Source organism: Labeo rohita, unplaced genomic scaffold (genome assembly GCF_022985175.1).
Source record: "Labeo rohita strain BAU-BD-2019 unplaced genomic scaffold, IGBB_LRoh.1.0 scaffold_106, whole genome shotgun sequence".
In the NCBI taxonomy this organism is placed as follows: domain Eukaryota; kingdom Metazoa; phylum Chordata; class Actinopteri; order Cypriniformes; family Cyprinidae; genus Labeo; species Labeo rohita.
In genome coordinates this window covers 143284-167500 of record NW_026127186.1, presented here as the reverse complement: position 1 = coordinate 167500, position 24217 = coordinate 143284, and the positions used below count along the sequence as shown (strand labels likewise).

At 40.3% G+C, this 24217-nt stretch overlaps 5 protein-coding genes across 6 annotated transcripts in view; 3 read left to right on the top strand and 2 right to left on the bottom strand.

Annotated features, from left to right (window-relative positions):
- LOC127157370 (rootletin-like) overlaps positions 1 to 1650 on the top strand; it is a 29695-nt gene extending 28045 nt beyond the window's left edge. Inside the window, exon 36 of the mRNA XM_051100604.1 lies at positions 1 to 1650. This exon is cut by the window's left edge and continues 517 nt beyond it. The gene's annotated coding sequence lies outside the window, so the exon portion shown is untranslated.
- mfap2 (microfibril associated protein 2) lies at positions 1379 to 7087 on the bottom strand. The gene is made up of 8 exons (XM_051100600.1): positions 7022 to 7087; positions 5871 to 5912; positions 5318 to 5386; positions 5180 to 5236; positions 5046 to 5087; positions 2569 to 2656; positions 2384 to 2457; positions 1379 to 2307 (listed from the first exon to the last, which is right to left on the bottom strand). Exons 2-8 carry the CDS (start codon positions 5905 to 5907, stop codon positions 2204 to 2206), a joined length of 471 nt encoding a protein of 156 aa, XP_050956557.1. The 5' UTR covers positions 5908 to 5912; positions 7022 to 7087; the 3' UTR covers positions 1379 to 2203.
- Positions 7088 to 7126: 39 nt separating this feature from the next.
- On the top strand, positions 7127 to 14909 carry mrpl20 (mitochondrial ribosomal protein L20). 2 transcript variants are annotated; one of them, XM_051100601.1, is made up of 5 exons: positions 7127 to 7182; positions 12816 to 13046; positions 14238 to 14348; positions 14423 to 14500; positions 14580 to 14909. In XM_051100601.1, exons 2-5 carry the CDS (start codon positions 12960 to 12962, stop codon positions 14751 to 14753), a joined length of 450 nt encoding a protein of 149 aa, XP_050956558.1. In that variant the 5' UTR covers positions 7127 to 7182; positions 12816 to 12959; the 3' UTR covers positions 14754 to 14909. The 2 variants fall into 2 exon arrangements, with proteins under 2 accessions (XP_050956558.1, XP_050956560.1); XM_051100603.1 differs by lacking the exon at positions 7127 to 7182 and adding an exon at positions 12452 to 12522.
- sdhb (succinate dehydrogenase complex, subunit B, iron sulfur (Ip)) lies at positions 8888 to 12462 on the bottom strand. The gene is made up of 8 exons (XM_051100596.1): positions 12327 to 12462; positions 11806 to 11939; positions 11636 to 11721; positions 11427 to 11563; positions 11238 to 11354; positions 11058 to 11159; positions 9277 to 9399; positions 8888 to 9200 (listed from the first exon to the last, which is right to left on the bottom strand). Exons 1-8 carry the CDS (start codon positions 12384 to 12386, stop codon positions 9120 to 9122), a joined length of 840 nt encoding a protein of 279 aa, XP_050956553.1. The 5' UTR covers positions 12387 to 12462; the 3' UTR covers positions 8888 to 9119.
- Positions 14910 to 16232: 1323 nt separating the features above from the next.
- On the top strand, positions 16233 to 23895 carry atad3 (ATPase family AAA domain containing 3). The gene is made up of 16 exons (XM_051100644.1): positions 16233 to 16568; positions 16686 to 16762; positions 18279 to 18380; positions 18475 to 18534; positions 20521 to 20590; positions 20671 to 20836; positions 21160 to 21229; positions 21305 to 21460; positions 21550 to 21606; positions 21691 to 21816; positions 21898 to 22022; positions 22594 to 22645; positions 22737 to 22807; positions 22879 to 23046; positions 23197 to 23305; positions 23437 to 23895. The coding sequence occupies exons 1-16, from the start codon at positions 16358 to 16360 to the stop codon at positions 23677 to 23679; spliced, it is 1863 nt and encodes a 620-aa protein (XP_050956601.1). The 5' UTR covers positions 16233 to 16357; the 3' UTR covers positions 23680 to 23895.
- The last annotated feature ends 322 nt before the right edge of the window (positions 23896 to 24217 follow it).

The following is a 24217-nucleotide window of genomic DNA, read 5'->3' as shown; positions in this document are numbered from 1 at the left end:
TATCTCACAATACCCTGAATCGCACGGAAAAAAGGTCAGAATTGTAACCTAAAAAGTCGCAATTATCTTTTTTAATTTATTTTGTGGTGGAAACAAGCTTCCATGTGAATCTTTTAAAGCCCGTCCAGAAATGTCAGAACACTATTTACCCCAAAACCAAAAGGAAAAAAAAGTATTTTGCTTAAAAAGAGTTGAGCCTATGTTTAGGACCAATATTTTTTTTACAATGTGACTTTATACATTACAGTGTACGATAGCATTTTAGTGCCACCTTAAAATGTTTTTACAAATCTAAAATTACGAGTAATCAATTATAATATTTTAAGAATAACGTCAAAATATTTCAAGAATAAGGTCGAAATTACGAGAAAAAATTGAAATTTCAAGAATAAAGTCGAAATGTTTAGAGAATAAAGTAAATATTTTGAGAATAAAGTCAAAATTTCGAGAATGAAGTTGAAAGTGTGAGAATAAAGTTGAAATGTTTCAAGAATAAAGTTGAAATGTTTCAAGAATAAAGTCGAAATTATGAGAATTAAATAGAAATTATGAGAATAAAGTCTAAATGTGCCACGTTATTCTCGAAACACTTTGCCTTTATCCTCATAATTTTGACTTTATTTGTTTAAATATTTCGACTTCATTCTTGTAATATTACAACTTCAGTTTTGTAATCTTAGATTTTTGTAATTTTTTAATGTTGAACTAAAACGCTGTCGTATTAATGAGAATTAAGCACATTTTATTCTCGTAATTCATGTTACTGTAATGGTAAAAAAGAGTTTTGCAGACATGTTTTTAGAGGGAAAATATAACTGTCTTAATGGATGAACAAAGTGCTCACATTCCCTAAACACTGACACACTCAACACTTGATAAATACTTGAATATTTTACTGTAATATTTATAGTTCATGTGAATGAGTTCAGGAACTGACTTTGAACCATTTTTTTAAATACTGAAACAATTGTGAACTGTCATGTTTTATAATTTGTAATGCAGTAATTTTACTATTATGTTTTTACCTCAACTGATTGTTGACAGGTCATTTTTATCAACTAGTGATGTGAACTGATGTTAATCCACTCACCCTTCAGTTAAACCCGCTCTCAATCTGAAATATAAACATTTCACTTACGTTTTGCTGTTGAGTTTTCGCCGCTGAAGTGTCCACTTTAACAGTGAGACTGACTCATAAACACAAGACCTAAGAAAACGTGTGTAAAATGTCCGTTTCATCACGTCAAAAGTCTCTGTCAAAGCTGTTGATCTCACCGCTGGTCGCGCGCGCTTTACTCCGGGAGCGCGTGCACGTGAACAAACGGATTTTGGCGGGAATGGCGCGAATTACTGAGGTGAGACACTCGACGGCAAACTATATCAATAATTGTTATTTTAATTCATTTTCAAAAGCAATAATATTAAGGTGCAGGTTACATACAGTTAAATCAGAAGCAAAGAAAACATCTGGAGCGATCATCATCGCGTCAATGGCTTATTGTGTATCGTTACTAAAAACAAAAGGCATTTTAATTGATGTTTTAAAACTGCTCAGTCTTTTGGTCCGTGTGTGTATACATGTGAATGAGATACAGTCTTACTCCTGTTGCTAGAACTGTTTTTGTACACATTAAAATGTTTTGAAAAGTTTCATGTTTGTAGACTCTATTTAAACGTACAGTACAACAAAAGTTTATTAATAAACTGCAAACGTAGTTTGGAACAGCTAATATTACAGTAAATGCTGAGTATGTTGAAGTCTGCGCAGGTCAGTAGAGTTCTTCAGGTGATTGATGATGACAGATCAGTGCTTACAGGTCTAGACCTCTGACCTGAGATCAGGCGTGAGGGTTTGAGTCTGGGTTCAGTGTAACTCACCCCAAGACAGAATAAACAAGTAAACAACGACGACAGCACTGGACGACAAGCAGTTATAATACAAACGGTTCCTCCTGCACCAGTGTGACAGATACAATAGCACCAGTGGCGACATATATTCATCCAAACCAGAGATTATTACAGTAAATATCAGTTTACACGAGCCCAGATCATCCCAGCTAACACGGAAACGTTCTGAGAACGTTTTGCTAACGTTCCCGTTAATGTTACTGGAAGAACATTTGTTCGTAAGTTGTTTGTCAGTTGATCGGCAGCACCAGGGCATCTGTGTGTGTGTGTGTGTGTGTGTGTGTGTGTGTGTGTGTTAACAGGATCCGCAGCTCTTAGCGCAGCTGCCGCCCATCGCCCCGCACTGGCCGCTGAGCGCAACTACACCGCAGCGGGAAAACTGATCACGACACAGATCCGCTGCAGACAGACAGAGAACACGTTACACGTCTTTATTCAATGGAGGAACGCAGGTAAACGACAAACACACACTCACCTCTCAGCAGCTCCTCGTGAGCGCAGACGGTCCTCACACAGATCTCCTTATTTATCACATAAACCCGCCGCAGACTGAACACAACACATCAAATACACGTTTTACATGAAAACTTACAAATGAGAAATTGTGTCTTGGTGACTAGCTGAAAAACTATAGAAAATCAAATATAATGGTGTGCTGACCTGTAGAAGCAGATGCTGTTGAGACACTGTTTGCAGGGCTGATGGACGGAGTAGAGACGAGTGCAGGGATACTGTTCCTCACGACAGTCTACAGACACCACAAACAACCCACATTCATGACTGACACCGAACTCTTTCTAATATATGTTTAAACATGCAAGTGATGCATTATTATATGAGCCACTCTACAGAACTGGTTCAGAGTTGGAAACTCTGAAAAAAAATTTGTATGTATGCAAAATGTATAATAGCCAAGGTATATATTTCTAGCAGTTGTGCAGTTAATTTTTGTATTGTATTTTCAGAAATTTTGGAACATATGTGTTCTCCCTGCAAATTTGTCACTACCGAAACACAGTAAGAAGGGTTATATTAAGATACAACTTAAGATATTCCTTGTAAATATATTTTTTGCTATTTTATTAAAATGTTTTCAGAGGAAATAACTGACATTTTTAATAATATTTCAAGTGTGGTTTATGCGATTTGTTTTAGTTTGAATCTATTTTTCTTTGTAAAAGGCAAAAAGTTGATCATATGATTTCAAACCTAAGGATTCGTTAGTTTGAATATACATTGAAGCAAACACTATAACATCTTAGCTGATAATTTAGTATACTTTATTTTTTGACAAAATATCCCATGTTTCGGTAGTGACAGTAATGCTTTGATAGCGACCACATACTAAAACACTACTAAAAGACTAAACTTTGCATAACTGTACTAAAATTGTTATTTCCCCCAAATAAAGGATTATATGTTCCCTTTTGTCACTTTCGAAACAATTATGACATGTTTTGGTAGTGACGGTTTTATGGGATAATAGCCAAAAAACAGATGTCACTACCAAAACGTCACCAAATGTTTCAGTAGTGACAATTTTAAACATTTGTTGGCGTTTCAGTAGTGACAGTTTTATGGGATAGCACCCCAAAAAACAAAAATATCACTACCGAAACGTCACAGAATGTTTTGGTACCGACAATTCTATGGGATAACACCCAAAACACTCGGTAGTGACAATTTTATGGCATAGCACCCAAAAAAAAAAAAAAAGATGTCACTACCGAAATGCCGCCAGATGTTTCGGTAGTGACAATTTTATGGTATAACACCCTAAAGACACAAAGATGTCACTACTGAATGTTTCGGTTGTGAAAATTTTATGGGATACACGTAAGAAATGTCACTACCGAAATAACATTAAGTGTTTCGGTACTGACAATTCTATGGCATAACACCCTACAAACAAAGATGTGACTACTGAAACGGCACCAAATGTTTCAGTAGTGACAATTCTATGGGATAACACCCAAAAGCAAAGATGTCGCTACAAAAACTTCATCAAATGTTTCAGTAGTGACAAGTTTATACTGTTTCGGTAGTGACAAATTAGATAGAGTCTCAGCCAATACACTAAAACATACACTGTTTTGGTAGTGAGATGAAATATGCGGCACATATACATTTTTTAAAAACAACAATGGAATAAAATGTGAAAATTAGTTGAAAGTTGAAATTTAGGTTTTAGGGTTCAGGACAGCCACCTCCCCATTACAAGTACCCAATAAATGATGATTTTATATTTATTAAGCTTACTGATATTTTAAATATTATTGTGATTTTCAGTAGATAATAGAAGAATCTTGGTAAACATCTAAGATTTTGGTCACACTTTATTTTAAGATCCAATTCTCGCTATTAACAAACCATTAACTATTACTTTTGTCTACGTAAACCACTAATTTGCTGCGTATTAGTAGTTAGTAATGTGGTTGTTAAGTTTAGGTATTGTGTGAATATGTGCTTTATAAGTACTAATAAATAGCCAGTATGCAACAAGTAAATAGTGAAACTTGTTCCTTTTACTAAAGTGTCACCAAGATTTGAATACTCAGTTGCCTTTTAAATGTGTTTTTTGGTAGTGGGACAAGCAGTTTGTACCAATTCAGTAGGATGACAGAAAACACTGTCAACACACACAAAACAAACACATTTTCACCATAATGTAGCAGTAAAAATCAGTGTGATTGAAATATGAACAATCCTTCAGAATATTGCGAGGAATAAAACGGTAAAGTTTGGTGTTTGTAAAAGAAAAAAACTTTTGAAGATTGAAATCTACAGATTAAAACAGATGACATGAACACTTAAATGTGTATTTTGGATGTTTTCCTTTTTACTAGTCTGAATGAAGTGGTATGTGATATGGAAGCAAAATAGAGCAAAATTCTCAAATGAAGTGGTGCATTAAAAAACATTGGTTTAGAAAGTGTTTTTAGTAATTGGAATAAAGCCAAATAAAGATTAAATATAAATATTAGATGGAAAACTTGAACTTTAAATTCCTAGGCAGCAATAAAAACTATGAATAAATATTTATGCAGTATATAAATAACAGTAAAACAGCACCGCTGGAGCTCCGCTAAAGCACTGAACCTGCGGTTGGTTTAGTTTGACTCGTGATTCACTCTCACCAAGCGGTCCAGGTTCAGTCGGCTCCGTCTGTAACTCCACCGCTGGAACACAAACAGTCCTATATTAGCCTTACAAGTTTAGACTACACAATGAAACACGACATAAACAATAGCAAACAAAGTAAGAGTCGCACCGGCCTGTCCCGGTTCTGAGGTCTGCGCTTGTAAAACCTGCTGAGAAACGGCCGGATCTGAAGACGAGAGAAACATCAGCTCGTGATTAAGAGACGAGAGCACAGACATGAACACACACGTGACGCTGAGACACTTACAGTAGAACGGATCGTAGCTGTTGATCTCGGAATAATCATCATAGTTCTGCTCCTGAGCCAGAACCAGACCTGTGGAGCAACACACATTACAGATCAGTGTGTGTGTGTGTGTGTGTGTGTGTGTGTGTGTGTGTGTGTGTGTGTGTGTGTGTGTGTGTGTGTGTGTGTGTGTGTGTGTGTGTGTGTGTGTGTGTGTGTGTGTGTGTGTGTGTGTGTGTGTGTGTGTGTGTGTGTGTGTGTGTGTGTGTGTGTGTGCACCTGGTATTCATCACGTTATGGGGACCAAATGTCCCCACAAGGATAGTAATACCAGTAAATTTTGACCTTGTGGGGACATTTGTGAGGTCCCCATGAGGAAACAGGCTTATAAATCATGCAGAATGAGTTTTTTGAGAAAGTAAAAGTGTGCACAGTCTCCTGTGAGGACTAGGTTTAGGTGTAGGGCGATAGAAAATAGGGTTTGTACAGTATAAAAACCATTACGCCTATGGAATGTCCCCATAAAACATGGAAACACAATGTGTGTGTGTGTGTGTGTGTGTGTGTGTCTCACCTGGCACTGACAGCAGCAGCAGGTAACAGAGTTTCATAGTGTCTGTAGAAACAAACCAGACAGGGAGTGATTTATAGTCAGCGTTCTGCTTATATTTGTGATTGACTCCGTGTCTGAATCACTGTCTCTCTCTGTCCCGCCGTGGCCCCGAAACTCCTGCGCTCAAAGAATGTGCTGCTTTCTTTCTTCTGCTTTTCTCCTTTTCTCAGAAACGACCCTTGTGCCGCCGCAAACATTCCTGTCTGTCTCTCGGCTCTTTTCCTAGAAGCCATTTTCTGTACCATTAATTTCCCGTCTTCTCCGTCTCTCTCTCTCTCTCTCTGTCTGTCTGTCTGTCTCTCGCTCTCATTTCTTCTGACCCCCGGTGAGACGAGGTCGTCGTGAAGACGGAGAAAGAGAGAGAGCGAGAGAGAGACAGGCGCTCTCATTAAACTCATACTTTTTCAGCTTGTAATATCAAACCGTGAATCGTCATACAGATATTGATCTGTTTAACAGAAACACACACACTCAACGTAAATACAGTCTGTGTCTGTGTGTCTGTGTGTGTGTGTGCAGACATTCCTCAGTGTGTGTGTGTGTGTGTGTGTTGAAGCATATGCTGCAACTCACATCTGGGAGTCATTAAACCCCCTTAAAAGACCCTCCCCCAACACACACACACACACACACACACACACACTCATGTGTTCTGCTCTCTTCATTAACTCTCTTCAGTCTCGTTAAAACATAACAGTCTTTGTTCATTTCTCTTTTAAACACTCTTGCTGCTGCAACTCTTTGTTTCTCTCTCTCTCTCTCTCTCTCTCTCTCTCTCTGTGTGTGTTTTATGTTGGCTGTTTTGTCATTTGCCCCTGGCTGTAATTCTGCCCTTCCTCCACCACAGAGCAAAAGCCCCCAACAGACCCCACAATGTCAACAGCAAACTTTAAACACATTTAAATGATCCATAAAAAAAGGTTTTTTTTTCAGATCATGAGGGTAACACATGCACTCATTAACTTCTGTAGAACTGTAAGCTTAATTTGCACCTACATTAAACTAGGGCTCAAATGACATGCAGACACGCGTATCATGTATAAAACATTCCCTCTGATCTCAGGAGTTTACTTAAACACGCTACATATGACTTTAAGAACGAATCCGCTCACCTTTAATTCAGTCCTTTATTCCTCGAGTGATGCTCAGATCTCAGCGTGTCTGAAGTTTCAGCTTCGCCCCGCCTCTGTCTCCGCCCACTGCGCTTAAGCCACGCCCACGAGCCCTCCCCGCGGATCGTCGTTGACAGGAATGTGAAACCTCATCCAAAACCGTGAATATGACTCTAATTTATCCTTATAAAGCTAAACTTAACATTTTAAACGCCTATAAAGCGTGTTTCCCGGATCTGTGTTTGTTAGTTCGTGTTTAAAGGAGTTATTTTCGTTGGTTTGCTGATCACGTGACTCTCATCGCCCTCTCGCGGGAGAATAACGGAACCGCTTTAGTTTCCTCAGGTCGAAATAACGAACAACAATGTGTTTTTGTTAAATATAATGGGCTAAAAAGTAGGATATAATCATTTGGAATGTAGTGGAGTAACGGTTTACCAAAATAAACGTTCAAATACATCAAAAATGCACTTACGTACAGTAACGAAGTAAAAATACGTTGTTAATGGCCCAATAAAATTAATAATTCGACACTTTTATGTAGGAACTGTATGAATAGTAAAGGAGAAACAGAGTTCTCCTTCAAAAGTGTCTCTAAAAACACTTAAAAAAAAAAAAAAAAATTATTATTATTATTTTATTTTTCACTAATAAAAGCTGGAAATTAAACTGAGAAGCAGCTCAAATAGTCGAGTTTAATTTGTCTCATGTTTGAAAATGACCATTCCCAGACTTACATTTGTGTTATTTCAGTGTTTTATTATTATTTTATTAGTTTTATCATCATTCAAACTAGGGATCCAACGAACGATTATTTTGATAATCAGTTAATCTAACAATTATTAGAACGATTAATTGACTAATCGTCGATTATTTCACTGATTAATCAGTAGACTTTGATTATTCAGCTTTTGCAATTAGTTAAAATATTAAGTTATACATATTCTAACAAATAATGAAAGGTCACTTCAGCTATTGAAAATCATATTATGTAATTATAATTATTAAACTATTAATATATATAAATCAATACACTACCAGTCAAACGTTTTTGAACAGGATGTTTTTTTTTAAAAGAAGTTTCTTCTGTTCACCAAGCCTGCATTTATTTGATACAAAGTACAACAAAAACTGTAAAAATTTGAAATATTTTTACTACTTAAAATAACTGCTTTGTATTTGAATATATTTTAAAATGTAATTTATTCTTGTGATTTTAAAGCTGAATTTTAGCTTCATTACTCCAGTCATATGATCCTTCAGAAATCATTCTAATATTCTGATTTGCTGCTCAAAAAACATATACATAAAAAAATAATCATTGTTATTATTATTATGATGTTGAAAACAGCTGAGTAGATTGTTTCAGGTTTCTTTGATGAATAGAAAGTTCCGAAGAACAGCATTTATCTGAAATAGAAATCTTTTGTAACATTATAAATATCTTTATCATGACTTTTGAATTAATTTAAAGCATCTTTACTAAATAAAAGTATTAATTTCTATAATTTCTCCAAGGATCATGTGACTTAAGTAATGACGCTGAAAATTCAGTTTTGAAATCGCAAAATTATTAAATTATTTATCATTTAAAAAAAACAGCTAAAAATATTTCACAATAATTACTACTTTTGCTGTATTTTGGATCAAATAAATGCAGGTTTGCTGAGCAGAAGAGACTTTAAAAATCTTACTGTTCAAAAACTTGTGACTAGTAGTGTAATCTTATTTTATTATTTATTTATGTTGTTCTAACATGAGGAAAAGTGCCTGAAGTCTGAATAGACTTTTGATTGCAAATGTGAGGAAAACGTTTATCAAACACTTGGTTGTTTTTGTAGAAATAAAATGGGTAAAGACAAAACATGGTGTTCTATAAGCATATATTTATTTAATATACAGCGAGATCTCTCTTAAGATCTTAAACATCTCTGAAACAAACACAAGCGTCTCTTTATGGAGTGATGAGCAGAAACGACTCAATGCAGCATCGGTTTGTGCATGATAATATGATCTCTGTCCTGGTGTGTGTGTGTGTGTGCGTGTGAGCCGCTGGTCTTTGCAGATCTGTACATCTTCATTAAATTAGGCGGGACGCTTACGCCGACGCCGTCTTCTTCTCTTTGTACGTGGCCATCATCTTCTTGATCTCGGCGATGGCTTTGCCTGGATTCAAACCCTGCGGAGCGAGAAACTCATGAGGACACTTGAAGACATCCTCTGGTCAAACGTCTTGTGAATTGTGTGCGTCTTACCTTCGGGCAGGTTCTGGTGCAGTTCATGATGGTGTGGCAGCGGTACAGAGAGAACGGGTCCTGGAGTTTGGAGAGCCTCTCCTCGGTGTAATCGTCACGCGAGTCGATCATCCAGCGGTACGCCTGAAACACAGTCACGGAGTCGGTTTTAGAGGAATAGTTCACCCAAAGATGAGTTTGTTTCTTCATCAGATTTGGAGGAATGTGTCATTCCGTCACTGTCTCACCAATGGATCCTCTGCAGTGAATGGGTGCCGTCAAAACAGCTGAAATAAACATTACAATAATCCACAAGTAATCCACATGGACCGTGGACCGCTACTGGAAGGTCCAGGAGATTCTGAAGAACGTGCGGGTGAGATGATCATGAGACATGACGAGAAATCATTCATAGCTATCGATCTGTTTCTTGTTGTGTTCTTCTATCATATGCAGTGTTGGGGAAAGTTACTTTGCAGTATCGCGTTACCCCATAGAAAAGTAACTAACTGTGTTATTTTGTTACATTTTAGGGAAAGTAGTGCATTGTAGTCTCACCTTACTCCAAAATTGTCCAATCATGTTATTTTGTTACTTTTTATGAAAAGTAATGTGTTACAGTATCGCCTTACTCTTTAAAAAAGTAACTGTGTTATTTTGTTACTTTTTTTTTTAATGGAAGTAATGCATTGCAGTATTGCGTTACTCCATAGAAAATAAACCAATCATGTTGTTTTGTTACTTTTTATGGAAAGTAATGCAGTACAGCATCACGTTACTCTATAGAAAAGTAACTAATTGTGTTTTGTTACTTTTTTTATGGAAAGTAATGGGTTACAGTATCACGAAACTCCATAGAAAAGTAACCAATTGTGTTATTTTGTTACTTATTTATGGAAAGTAATGTGTTACAGTATAGCATTACTCCATAGAAAAGTAACTAATTGCGTTATTTTGTTACGTTTTATGGAGAGTAATGCGTTACATTATCACGTTACTCTAAAATGTAACTAATTGTGTTATTTTGTAACTTTTCTATCGAAAGTAATGTGTTACAGTATCACGTTACTCCACAGAAAAGAAACCAATTGTGTTATTTTGTTACATTTTTATGGAAAGTAATGCATTACATTATCATGTTACTCTAAAATGTAACTAATTGTGTTATTTTGTAACTTTTCTATTGAAAGTAATGCGTTACAGTATCACGTTACTCCACAGAAGAGGAACCAGTTGCATTATTTTGTTACGTTTTTATGGAAAGTAATGCGTTACATTATCACGTTACTCTAAAATGTAACTAATTGTGTTATTTTGTTACTTTTTATGGAAAGTAATGCGTTACATTATCACGTTACTCTAAAATGTAACTAATTGTGTTATTTTGTTACTTTTTATGGAAAGTAATGCGTTACAGTATCACGTTACTCCATAACTATACTCCATAAGTAATCCACACCACTCCGGTCCATCAGTTAACATCTTGAGAAAACAAAAGCTTTTGAACCGTTTTGGCTTGTAAACCGTGCAGATTTCTCTCCTGATTCAGACCAGACCAGTTTTTCACTGGAGGAAGTATTATTATGGACTCAGTGTATTTTAGTTAAAAACATCTAAATGACAGATTTGTTTCAGGTTTTTTGTTTAAAGATGTTCACTGATGGACTGGAGTGGTGTGGATTATTGTAATGTTTCTATCAGCTGTTTGGACTCCCATTCTGACGGCACCCATTCACATCCATGCGACGAAGAAACGAAGGACCTGCGGATGAGCACATTTTCAGTTTCAGTTTTGCGCTGACCTGCATGAGGACGGCTGGTCCCAGATACTTGTCTCCGTTCCACCAGTAGCTCGGACAGCTGGTGCTGCAGCAGGCGCACAGGATACACTCATACAGGCCGTCCTGACAGAGACACACATGTGAGACAACACACAAACGCTGGAACGCACACACACGCGTGTCCTGATGCGTTTACGCTACCAGTTTCTGTCTGTCCTCGACGCTCTGCAGGTACTGCTCCTTCCCCTGTTTGGACTCGTCCTTCTTCTTCAGGTACGGCTCGATGGACTTGTACTGCGCGTAGAAGTTGCTCATGTCCTGCGGAGACAGACGGTGTTCACACAAACCCACCGAAGGACAAAAACACGGCGTCTTCTTTCGGATACTCACCGGCACCAGGTCTTTGACCACGTACATGTGCGGCAGAGGATAGATCTTCGTCACCTTGCTGGTGTTAGTGTCGATTTTGTTCAGACACGCCAGCGTGTTTCCGCCGTTGATATTCATCGCACAAGACCCGCAGATCCCTGCGGACAGAACCGGCTTAGACCCGAAACCACATCAGAACCAGTTCACACACAAGTAGACCGTGCTCTCACCCTCTCTGCAGGAGCGTCTGAAGGTCAGCGTGCCGTCCATCTCGTTCTTGATCTTGATGAGCGCGTCCAGAACCATCGGCCCGCAGCTGAAACACAACACACGCCCTTCAGAGCCACATCTAGAGACTAACGGATTCGGGTGCGAGCGAACGTCCGGCGGCTCCACTCACGTGTTGAGGTCGATCTCGTACGTCTGCATGCGAGGTTTGTCTCCGACTCTGTCGGGATCCCAGCGGTAGATCTGGAACTTCTTGATTCTGGGTTGCGCCGCGGGCGCCGCCGCCGTCTGCGCGAACCGCACCGCCTGACAATGACCAATCAGAACACAGACACTGACCTCTAGTGTTCACAGACGGAATTACGTCACTGACAGTAACAGAAAACACTCTTAAACGAGTCACATGATCCACACATATCACATATAATAACTAAAATACTGCATACATCACATCGTAAGCTGAATTAGTGCTTAAAACATCAATAATGCAAAACAAACGCTTGTCGTTTCATATTCACATCATAAATATTATTATGAAACAATAATAATCTGTATAAATCTCCTTGTCTGTTGTTGCAGACTCTGATCTGATGCTGTAAACTTTGATTTGTGTCTCTGTCAAACTGATCATCCGCTATTGATGATCGGATGTGATCGATCGGCGCTGATGAATCGTGTCGTGATGTTTCTCACCATTATCGCGGGTCGGTGAACGGCGGCGCAGCGGCTCAAGGAGAAACACACCGCGGCCATGATCGCGTCAATCTGACCCTTCGCTCCTCCAGCAGCCCACAATGCACCGCGCCGCGGGGCGCGTCTTAAAAAACACGCTCAGCTGCCTGTTGAGACGGTGTATGCGTCGGTACTGAGCACAAATGATGTGCACTAGGTAGGAAGGTCACTATAGGTTTTGAAACACAGCCGGGATGATGCTTATGAAAATGCGATGTTTATGAAGTTGATTATCAGATACGAATCACTGATTGTGAAGTATATTTAGCCTATAGCATAAATCACACCTATTATAACTAGATTTACTGTAATAAAAGAAAAAAAAATCTCTTTCATAATTCTTAATAATAGTCATTAATAGCATTTGAATGGTAATAATGCGTATGTATATATAATAATAATAATAATAATAATAATAAAAACATTTGTGCTTGACTTTTGTTTTGTAAGTCTGGCGGAGGTTCGCATGACCCGGATGTGACGTCGCGTCACCGGCAAAGGCAAACAGCGCACGAGAGCTTGAGGTCACGCGTGTAAAATCGGTTGACATTAATCTGCAATAAGTTATTGGATCGCGCGGACTGATCGGTCGTCATGGTGTTCCTCACGCTCTCCTGCTGGATCCGGAACCGCGGACCGGACCGATACTGGAAAGTGCAGGAGCTTCTGAAGAACGCGCGGGTGAGAAGATCACGATGATCATGAGGCAGGAGCAGAAATCATCATCTGTGTATCTTTCTAATGGGATCGGATAGAAGTGCAGTGTTGGGCAAAGTTACTTTTAAAACTAAAGTGTTACAGTATCGTGTTCCATACACTAACTGTGTTACATTTATTGGAAAGTGATGCATTACACTATCGTGTTACTTATTGTTACTTTTAATGAAAAGCTATATCGCGTTACTCCATAGAAAAGTAACCAGTGGTGTTATTTTGTTACGTTTTATGGAAAGTAACGCATTGTAGTACCATGTTACTCCATAGAAAAGCAACAAATTGTATTATTTTGTTACTTTGTATGGAAAGTAACGTGTTGCAGTATCGCGTTACTCCATAGAAAATTAACTGATCATGTTATTTCGTTACACTTTAGGGAAAGTAACGTGCTGTAGTCTTGCTTTACTCTATAGAAAAGTAACAAATTGTTATTTTGTAACTTCTTATGGAGAGTAATGCAATGCAGTATCACGTTACTTCATAGAAAAGTAACTAATCATGTTATTTTGTTACTTTTTAATAAAAAGTAATGCATTGTAGTATCTAGTTACTCCATGAAAAATTAACTTATTTGTGTTATTGTATTACTTTTTATGGAAAGTAACACATTGTAGTATCATGTTACTCCATAGAAAAGCAACAAATTGTGTTATTTTGTTACACTTTAGGGAAAGTAACATGTTGCAGTATCATGTTACTCCACAGAAAATTAACTGATCGTGTTATTTCGTTACACTTTAGGGAAAGTAATGTGCTGTAGTCTCACCTTACTCTATAGAAAAGTAACAAATTGTTATTTTGTAACTTCTTATGGAGAGTAATGCATTGCAGTATCATGTTACTTCATGGAAAGTAACTAATCATGTTATTTTGTTACTTTTTAATGACAGTTACTCCATGAAAATTAACTTATTTGTGTTACTGTATTACTTTTTATGGACAGTAACACAAGTAACAGTAACACAGGAAATTACATTTTAGGAAAAGTATTGCCTTGTAGACTCCCCTTACTCTGTACAAACCTTTATCCAATTTCTCTCAAACTGTTAGTCAATAAACGGAAATACAAAGTAACTGGCGCTACTTACATTGGTTACATAAAGAAAACTTTCCTTATTACACTGGGAATCAAACATAATTTGCTGTTTTTTGCAGCATTTCCGCGGCAGGAAGAACCGCTGCTACAGTCTGGCGGTGCGCGCCGTCCGCAGGGCGTTTGTCTACGCCAGCAAAGCACGGAAAGCCAAACGACGCAGTATGAGACAGGTAAGACACACGTCATGTGACCATCACACCTGTCAGTCACTCACACTGAACGCTAACGCTCGTCTGTGCCGCAGCTGTGGATCCAGCGCATCGCCGCGGCCACCAGAGAGCACCACATGAAGTACCCGGCGCTCATACACAACCTGCTGAAGGTCAGTGTGACGTCACGCGTCTGATTCTCCAGCGTTCAGGTGTGGTGTGCGTTAACCGCGTGTGTGTTTGTGCTCACAGTGCAGCGTTCAGCTGAACAGACGCGTGTTGTGCGACCTGTCCGTCACCGAGCCGCGGTCGTTCCGGGCGCTCGCCGCACTGGCCCACGCGCGCCGGACCGAGGGGCTCAGAGCCGCGCTGGGCGACGGGAGCGAACCGCCGGGCGTTTTCTCACGCATCACACAGCTGCAGTGAATCACCCCGCCCTGAACCTCCGCCAGCCAATCACAGCGCAGCTGACCATGTGACCTCAGATGGCTGCTGAGTGCCTGTCTGGATCGGTTCCTGTAAATAAGTGTCATTTGTGTGTGTGTTTATGATGTCAATAAAACATTTTCCTATTTAATGAGAGCTGTGTGTTGTATTGATAATCATAATCAAGTCACATTTATACAATTTCAGTCTCATTTTATATAATATAGATCATTTTAAAGCAGCTGCACAGTAATAAACAGAACGTAAACAGTGTGAATGCTGTAAAATTCATCAGTTATCAAACAGAAACATAAAGATCATATAATGCACATTTACTTACTGTGGAAAAATGATAAAATGTCTCCATATAAATGTATATATATATTCGACTATTATCTATGCATATGTAATGATTAATAAATGCATATGATCGCAGTACAAAAAAGACGATTACACATCAATATATGACTGAGATTTGATCCAACAATTAAATTTCATGTTTTGAGGTGTTTTCGTTTATTCAAGACATTTTTATATTTGACAGCTGTATTTTTTAATCAAATATTTAATTGATAAATAATTCATAGCAAAATTTGCATTATGTATTTTATTAACCAGTGTTATTTTAGTATCAATGAGATACTGTTATAGTTTCTGTTCATATTTTGACTTTATGTATTTTTTATTTTTATTTTTTTTCATGTTAATTGTAGTTAATTGTGTGTTTTGTGATTTTTATTTTTTTAAGTTTTGTTGTTTTAAAAACATGTGGTATTTACTAGTTTTTAATATAATAATATGTATTTTATTATAAATAATACCCTTCGGTTCTCTAATGTAAACATTCATAATCTTGTAATTATATTAATACAGATCGTGTAACATAATTTCCTGGTAATGTTGTTGTAAAACAATGTTATTTATCAGATTACAACAAAATCTTATTTTGCTTAGCATTTATATACAATTCTAGCTTTTTCAATTAATTTTTATTTTCATGTTTTAAATCTAGTTAAATTTTCAGTTATTCCGTTTTGCGTTTTGATTATTTTTATTATTATTATTTTTAATATGTCTAATTTGTATTTCAGTTCTAGTTTTAATAATTCAGTTAATGTTGCTTTGGAAACTTGCTGAAATAAAATAAGGTTAGGTTTTTTATGTCATATTTTATTCAAGTAACGAAAACGTTTTAAATGTTTTTTAATGCTTTATTATTCAACGCCACAAGAACAAGAGGTGTCATTCACATCATCATGTTAATATTAGCCGCCAGAGAAAAAAGAAAAAACACGAAAAGGAAAGAAAAAAAAAGGACGTGTTTTCATTTGCCTGTAATAATCCTTTTAATCGCTTAAACGCCGCATGTGACGCTGCAAACTGACGCAAGAGCCGCGCTGACAGCTGTCGGCCACCGTACGCCTCCGTGTGGGCGTGGCCTCCTCCCTGACCTTCTGAAGGACGAGCGCGCGAGCCAATGAGCGCGGCGCGGCGGCGCGTGAGGAGCAGGGCGCGTGCGCAGAGCGCGGCGTGACACTCGTGGAGTGGAAGTGTGTGTGAGTGTGTGATTGTGAACCCGGTTCGTCCGTGTCTGTCTGCGGATCATGTCGTGGCTCTTCGGGCTCAATAAAGGTCAGAGCGGCGCTCCGCCGGACGCTCCGGTTCCGCCCGTTCCTCCTCCTCCGCCCCCGGCCGGCGGCTCCGGCTCCGGCTCCGGTTCCGGTTCTGGCGACAAACCCAAGGACAAATGGAGCAACTTCGACCCGACCGGGCTGGAGCGCGCCGCGCAGGCGGCCAAAGAGCTGGACCGATCGCGTGAGTAACGCGTCACGACGCTTCGTTCATTGCTCGGTGTGCATGTCATAATCATATGAAGGGCATTAGGTCAAAGGTCAGCGCTGGTTTAGTGATGTTTGACCCCTGTGTCCGCAGGTCACGCCAAAGAGGCGCTGGATCTGGCGCGCATGCAGGAGCAGACGGTGCAGATGGAGCACCAGACCAAGATCAAGGTACGGTAGAGCCGGTCCACACTGAGTCCGGATCACCTGAGACCGGCTGCGGTCACAAAGATGCTGCTGCTGCTGAGGAGTGAAACACACATCAGTCATGTTAATGAATTTTCTGTTTAAAGGGATAGTTCCCCCAAAATTAAAATGACCCCTTGATTTACTCACCCTCAAGCCTTCCTAGGCGTATGTGACTTTATTTTTTCAGATGAGTGCAATCTCAGAAAGAGTTACAATAACAAATGCCCAGGCTCTTCCAAGCTTTATAATGGAGGTGAATGGCTGTTGAGATTTTGAACACCAAAAAAGTGTGTCCATCAATCATAAAAAGCGATCCACGTGGCTCCAGGGGTTAATAAAGGCCTTCTGAAGTGAATCAGTGTGTTTCTGTAAGAAAAACATCCGTATTTACAAATTTATAAAGCGTAATCTCTAGCTTCCACTAACTGTCGTTAGAAGATAGCGGCGTAATTGGCATTTTTGGGTGAACTGTCCCTTTAAGACAGAGTTTGTGAGAAAATGCATCAGATGAAGCGTCTGTAAGGTGAATGTGAAATATTACAAAATTATGCAATTGTTAACAATAAAATTATGAATGGAAATCTGTTCCCAGAGTGAAAAATAAAAAACATAATTATGAGTTTTTATCTCACAGTTATGAGATGCACACTCAGAATTTAGAGAAAAAATGCAGAATTGTGAGAGATAAACTCCTTAACAAGATATAAACAAGGTATTACATCTCGCAATTCTGTATTTTTTGTTTTCGCCGTAAAATAAAACGTGAAAAAACAACTTGTGATTTTACTTTCACAAATCAGACCATTTCTCACAATTCTGAGATTTTGAATATTTATTTCAAATATTTATAATAATAATAATAATAATAATAATAAATGCTTTCAGGTCTCTATACGAATAAATCATATATTTTCATATTTGTTTAATTTATTTATTTTTAGTAGAAATGGCTTATAAATATTAAAATAAAATATTTATAAATTTCCCTGATAGTGTTTTCATGATGACATAAACATTAATGTTCATTTCACAACTCGAGACTTTTTTCTTTCAAATATAAGAAAAAAAAATCAGAATATTGAGAAAATCAGAGAAAACAGTCAGAATGAGTTTATATCTCGCTATTTTGACTTATGTAACTTATCTCACAAAGTCATAATCGAGGGGAGAAAAAATCTGAATTGTGAGATAAAGTCACGATTACCTGTTTTATTTTTTTTTTAATTCTGTGGTGAAAATGGTCTTCATGCAGTGTCCAAAAAATAAAGAAGTAGAAAAACTTCAGCAAAAGCTGAATATACAGAGACTATTGTAGAATTATGATGGAGTATATAACAATTTGATTCACAGCACCTTCATTAATAAAATAAAAAGATTAATAAAATCTGCCATAAACACACCAGATGCACTTTATTTATTCTCCATGTTTTTCTTGTTTGTCTTTATGGAGAAAAGCTACACTTTCACACTGTGTGTTTTCATGTGTTGTGTGTTCCAGGAGTACGAGGCGGCGGTGGAGCAGCTGAAGGGAGATCAGATCCGCGTCCAGGCTGAGGAGCGCAGGAAGACTCTCAATGAGGAGACCAAACAGCACCAGGCGGTGAGATGCACATCTGAGCACATGATCATGAAGATGATGATGATGATGATGATGATAGTGATGGTGATGGTGATGATAATTGTCTCGTCCGCAGAGGGCACAATATCAGGACAAGCTGGCGCGGCAGCGGTACGATGACCAGCTCCGGCAACAGGTGCGATTCTACAGACTCTCTCAGACTCCTCTAATCTCTGTCAGACTCCTTTAAGACTCCTCTGATTGCTCTCAGACTCCTCTGATTTCTCTCAGTCTCCTCTGACCTCTGTCAGACCCCTTTAAGACTCCTCTGAATCCTCTCAGACTCCTTTAAGACTCCTCTGTTTCGACTCAGACTCTCTCAGGCTCCTCTGATTCCTCTCAGACTCCGCCGACTCCTTTAAGACTTCTTTGATTCCTCTCAGACTCCTTTAAGACTCCTCTGAACTCTGTCAGACTCCTTTAAGACTCCTCTGATTCCTCACATACTCCTCTAATTCCTCTCAGACTCAGACTCCTGTGATTTCTCTCAGACTCCTTTAAGACCACTCTGATTGCTCTCAGACTCCTTTAAGACTCCTCTGTTTCGATTCAGACTCCTCTGGTTCTATTCAGACTCTCTCAGACTCCTCTGATTTCTCTCAGACTCCTTTAAGACTCCTCTGATTTCTCAGACTACTTTAAGACTCCTCTGATTCCTCTCAGACTCCTTTAAGACTCCTCTGATTCTATTCAGACTCTCTCAGACTCCGTTCAGACTCTGATTCCTCTCAGACTGTTATACTCGTCTCAGACTCCTATGATTCCTCTCAGACTCCTCTGATTTCTCTCAGACTCCTTTAAGACTCCTCTGATTGCTCTCAGACTCCTCTGACCTCTGTCAGACCCCTTTAAGACTCCTCTGAATCCTCTCAGACTCCTTTAAGACTCCTCTGTTTTGACTCAGACTCTTTCAGACTCCTCTGATTCCTCTCAGACTCCGCCGACTCCTTTAAGACTTCTTTGATTCCTCTCAGACTCCTTTAAGACTCCTCTGAACTCTGTCAGACTCCTTTAAGACTCCTCTGATTGCTCTCAGACTCCTCTGATTTCTCTCAGACTCCTCTGACCTCTGTCAGATGCCTTTAAGACTCCTCTGAATCCTCTCAGACTCCTTTAAGACTCCTCTGTTTTGACTCAGACTCTCTCAGACTCCTCTGATTCCTCTCAGACTCCGCCGACTCCTTTAAGACTTCTTTGATTCCTCTCAGACTCCTTTAAGACTCCTCTGAACTCTGTCAGACTCCTTTAAGACTCTTGTGATTTCTCTCAGACTACTTTAAGACTCCTCTGATTCCTCTCAGACTCCTTTAAGTCTCCTCTGTTTCGATTCAGACTCTTCTGATTCTATTCAGACTCTCTCAGACTCCTCTGATTTCTCTCAAACTCCTTTAAGACTCCTCTGATTCCTCTCAGACTCCTTTAAGGCTCCTCTGATCTCTGTCAGACTCCTTCAAGACTCCTCTGATTTCTCAGACTACTTTAAGACTCCTCTGATTCCTCTCAGACTCCTTTAAGACTCCTCTGAACTCTGTCAGACTCCTTTAAGACTCCTCTGATTCCTCACATACTCCTCTAATTCCTCTCAGACTCAGACTCCTCTGATTTCTCTCAGACTCCTTTAAGACCACTCTGATTCCTCTCAGACTCCTTTAAGACTCCTCTGTTTTGATTCAGACTCCTCTGATTCTATTCAGACTCTCTCAGACTCCTCTGATTTCTCTCAGACTACTTTAAGACTCCTCTGATTCCTCTCAGACTCCTTTAAGACTCCTCTGATTCTATTCAGACTCTCTCAGACTCCGTTCAGACTCTGATTCCTCTCAGATGTTATACTCGTCTCAGACTCCTATGATTCCTCTCAGACTCCTCTGATTTCTCTCAGACTCCTTTAAGACTCCTCTGAATCCTCTCAGACTCCTTTAAGACTCCTCTGTTTTGACTCAGACTCTCTCAGACTCCTCTGATTCCTCTCAGACTCCGCCGACTCCTTTAAGACTTCTTTGATTCCTCTCAGACTACTTTAAGACTCCTCTGATTTCTCTCAGACTCCTTTAAGACTCCTCTGATTCCTCTCAGACTCCTGATTGATACGCATCAGTCTAACGCCTGTGTTCCTCCACAGCAAGTCCTGAACGAGGAGAACCTGCGCAAACAGGAAGAGTCCGTGCAGAAACAGGAAGCCATGAGGAGAGGTTAGGCCGACTGACGTCATTCTGAATTCACAGTGTTTGCGTTTTTCGTGGTCTGAATGTGATTGTGTGTGTTTCCGTAGCGACCATCGAGCACGAGATGGAGCTGCGGCACAAGAACGAGATGCTGCGTGTGGAGGCGGAGTCTAAAGCTCGCGCACGTGTGGAGAGAGAGAACGCCGACATCATCCGCGAACAGATACGACTGAAAGCGGCCGAACACAGACAGACCGTCCTCGAGTCCATACGGTAATATCACTCATTCATCACAACGATGCACGTTTTATAGATTAGATAATATTTCATTTCATACATGTAAGACAATATTAATATTATAAATAAAATTAAATATTTCCTTATTTTTGTTATTTGAGTTATTTTTAGGGTTAAGGTTATTCATTTAAACACTTGGTGAAGATTAATGGCTGAATAAATAATACCAAATATATGCAAGATATTTATAAATGCACCATAATTAAAGGTTTAAATTAAAATAAAAATGTTTTCAGTTGCTTCAGATGTGGTCATGTGACTGATCATGTGGTCATGTGACGGTTCATTGTGTGTTTCAGGACGGCGGGCGCCGTTTTTGGTGAAGGTTTCCGTGCGTTTGTATCAGACTGGGATAAAGTCACGGCGACGGTAAGCGCTGGCGTGTGTGGTGTGTGTCAGATGTCGTTGTGTGTGCGCGTGTGTGACGTCTGGTGTGTCCTGTAGGTGGCGGGGCTCACGCTGCTGGCGGTGGGCGTTTATTCCGCACGTAACGCCACCGCTGTGGCCGGACGATACATCGAGGCTCGGCTAGGAAAACCTTCGCTAGTACGAGAAACGTCACGATTCACTGTGGTGGAAGCCCTCAAACACCCCATCAAGGTATGACACATGTGTGCACAATGAGCACTTCCTGCACAGACAGGATGTGAGGTGAACAGCAGCGCTCATGCGCATGTGTATCGTTTCAGATGGCGAAGCGCTTGAAGAGCAAACCGCAGGACGCGCTGGAGGGAGTCGTGCTCAGCGTGAGTATTTGCACATCCATCACCACACGCACTTTTCGTGTTAAGTGCGCGTCTCACTTCCCGTCTCACTTCCTGTCTCCGCAGCCAACGCTAGAGGAGCGCGTGCGTGACATCGCCATAGCGACGAGGAACACGCGACAGAACCGCGGCCTGTACCGGAACATCCTGATGTACGGCCCACCGGGGACGGGAAAGACGCTCTTCGCTAAGGTAACGCTCGCGCACACGTGCGTTCGTACGCGTTGTAGCTTTGCCGTGCGCATGTAACCGTGTCTGATTGGCTGTGAGCAGAAGCTGGCGATGCACTCTGGGATGGATTACGCCATCATGACGGGAGGAGACGTGGCGCCGATGGGGCGAGACGGAGTGACGGCGATGCACAAGGTGTTCGACTGGGCCGGAACCAGCGGCCGTGGGTGAGAAACGCATTATATATAAATCTGACCCAGATAACTTTGAGTGAGTGAGTGTGTGTGTTGACTGTGAGCGTGAGTTAAGTATGTTTGCGAGTGTGAGTGATTGTGCATGAGTGAGGAAGTGTGTGCACGTGTATAAGTGTGAGTGATTGTCAGTGCGTGCATGAGTGCGTGCGCTAGTGTCATTGTGTGTGTGTGTGTGTGTGTGTGTGTGTGTGTGTGTGTGTGAGAGCATGAGTGATTGTTTGTGTGGTTGTGTGCATGAGTGCATGTGAGCGTGCGAATGAGTGCGCGTGTGTGTGCATTTATGTGTGAGAATGGATGTGTACATGTGTGTGGCATGAATGTGAGTGTGAGTGTGTGCGTGCGCACAAGTGTGAGCGTGCATGTGATTGTGAGTGTGTGTGAGTGAGAGTGCTCAAGTGTGTGCATGTGTGAATGTGTGCGTGTGTGCAAGTGATTGTGCAGTTAAGCGTGTGCGATTGTGTGAGTGTGAGCATGAGTGCGCATGTGAGTGTGAATGATTGTGTGTTGTTTTGAGTGTTTGATTGTGATGTGCTCTTGTTTTCAGGCTGCTGCTGTTTGTGGATGAAGCCGACGCATTCCTGCGCAAGAGATCCACCGTGAGTCTCACACTCCTTCACTGCGTGTGTGTATTCGTGTGTGTGTCGCCGCATGGTCATGTGACGCGTCTCTGTCATGTGTGTGTTTCAGGAGAAGATCAGCGAGGATCTGCGCGCGACTCTAAACGCATTCCTGTACCGCACTGGAGAACAGAGCAACAAGTAAACACACGTCTGACACACACACACACACACACAAACAGACATGATGTTGACGTGTGTGTTTGTTTCAGGTTCATGCTGGTTCTTGCCAGTAATCAGCCAGAGCAGTTTGATTGGGCCATAAACGATCGAATCGACGAGATCGTGAACTTCATGTTGCCGGGACTCGAAGAAAGAGAGCGACTCGTACGGCTGTACTTCGACAGATACGTGCTGGAGCCGGCCACCGGAGGACGACAGTGAGCGACACACACTACACACGCTATATTAGTTATTTATATTTTCAGTTTTCACACAACATCGGATTAAAATGCTGCATCATACTGAAAGTGTGTGTGTGTGTGTGTGTGTGTGTGTGTGTGTGTGTGTGTGTGTGTGTGTGTGTGCAGGAGGCTGAAGTTGGCTCAGTTCGATTACGGGCTGAAGTGTTCAGAGATCGCGAAGCGTGTGGAGGGAATGTCCGGACGAGAAATCTCCAAACTCGCAGTGGCCTGGCAGGTTCGTTCCTTTGTTATCGACATTAACGCTGCACACAAATACACTCAAACATCACAATCAGAGGCTCATGGGTAACACTGTTGTGTGTGTGTGTGTGTGTGTGTGTGTGTGTGTGTGTGTGTGTGTTGTAGGCGGCGGCGTACTCCTCTGAGGACGGTGTTCTGACGGAGGCGATGATCGACGCGCGTGTGGACGATGCCATTCGGCAGCACCGTCAGAAGATGGACTGGCTTCACGGTGAAGGGGTTCTGGATAACGAGGGACGGCCGATTCTCGCAAAAGGCTCCGCGCCGCCGATCAAGGCACAGGAAGTGCTGCGCCCTCTACAGGAAGTGCCATCAGACCCGAACAAAGGCGACGGGACTCCGGTTTAACGCTCGTTGGGAGTCGCTGCTTGTATTAGTATAACGATTAAAACTGCAGTACGTCCGTCTGTTGTGTGTTTGTGCCGATGTTTACTGATCACGAGTCTGTAACGTTAATATTCACTGTTAATAATCGCTGAGAGACTGGAAACGAGTCCAAATGAAATCGATGGAAACTGTTTTTACGTCTGACAGTAAAGCAATTTTCATTTCTTACAACATCTGTTTGAGTTTGAACGGAATCAGTTGTGATTTTCTGATCATTTACAAAATCACCGGATCATTTACTGTTGCTCAACAACACAAACAGTGTGTACAACAACATCTGACTAAAATGACTCATCATATGTGACCTTGGATTGCAAAACCAGTCTTAAGTATCATGGGTGTATGTGTAGCAGTAGTCAACAATATATTGTATGGGTCAAAATTATGACCCAAAATTTTTACATTTTTAAATTAAAGATCATGTTCCATAAAGATATTTAGTAAATGTTCTACCGTAAATGTATCAAAACGTAATTTTTTATTAGTAACATGCATTGCT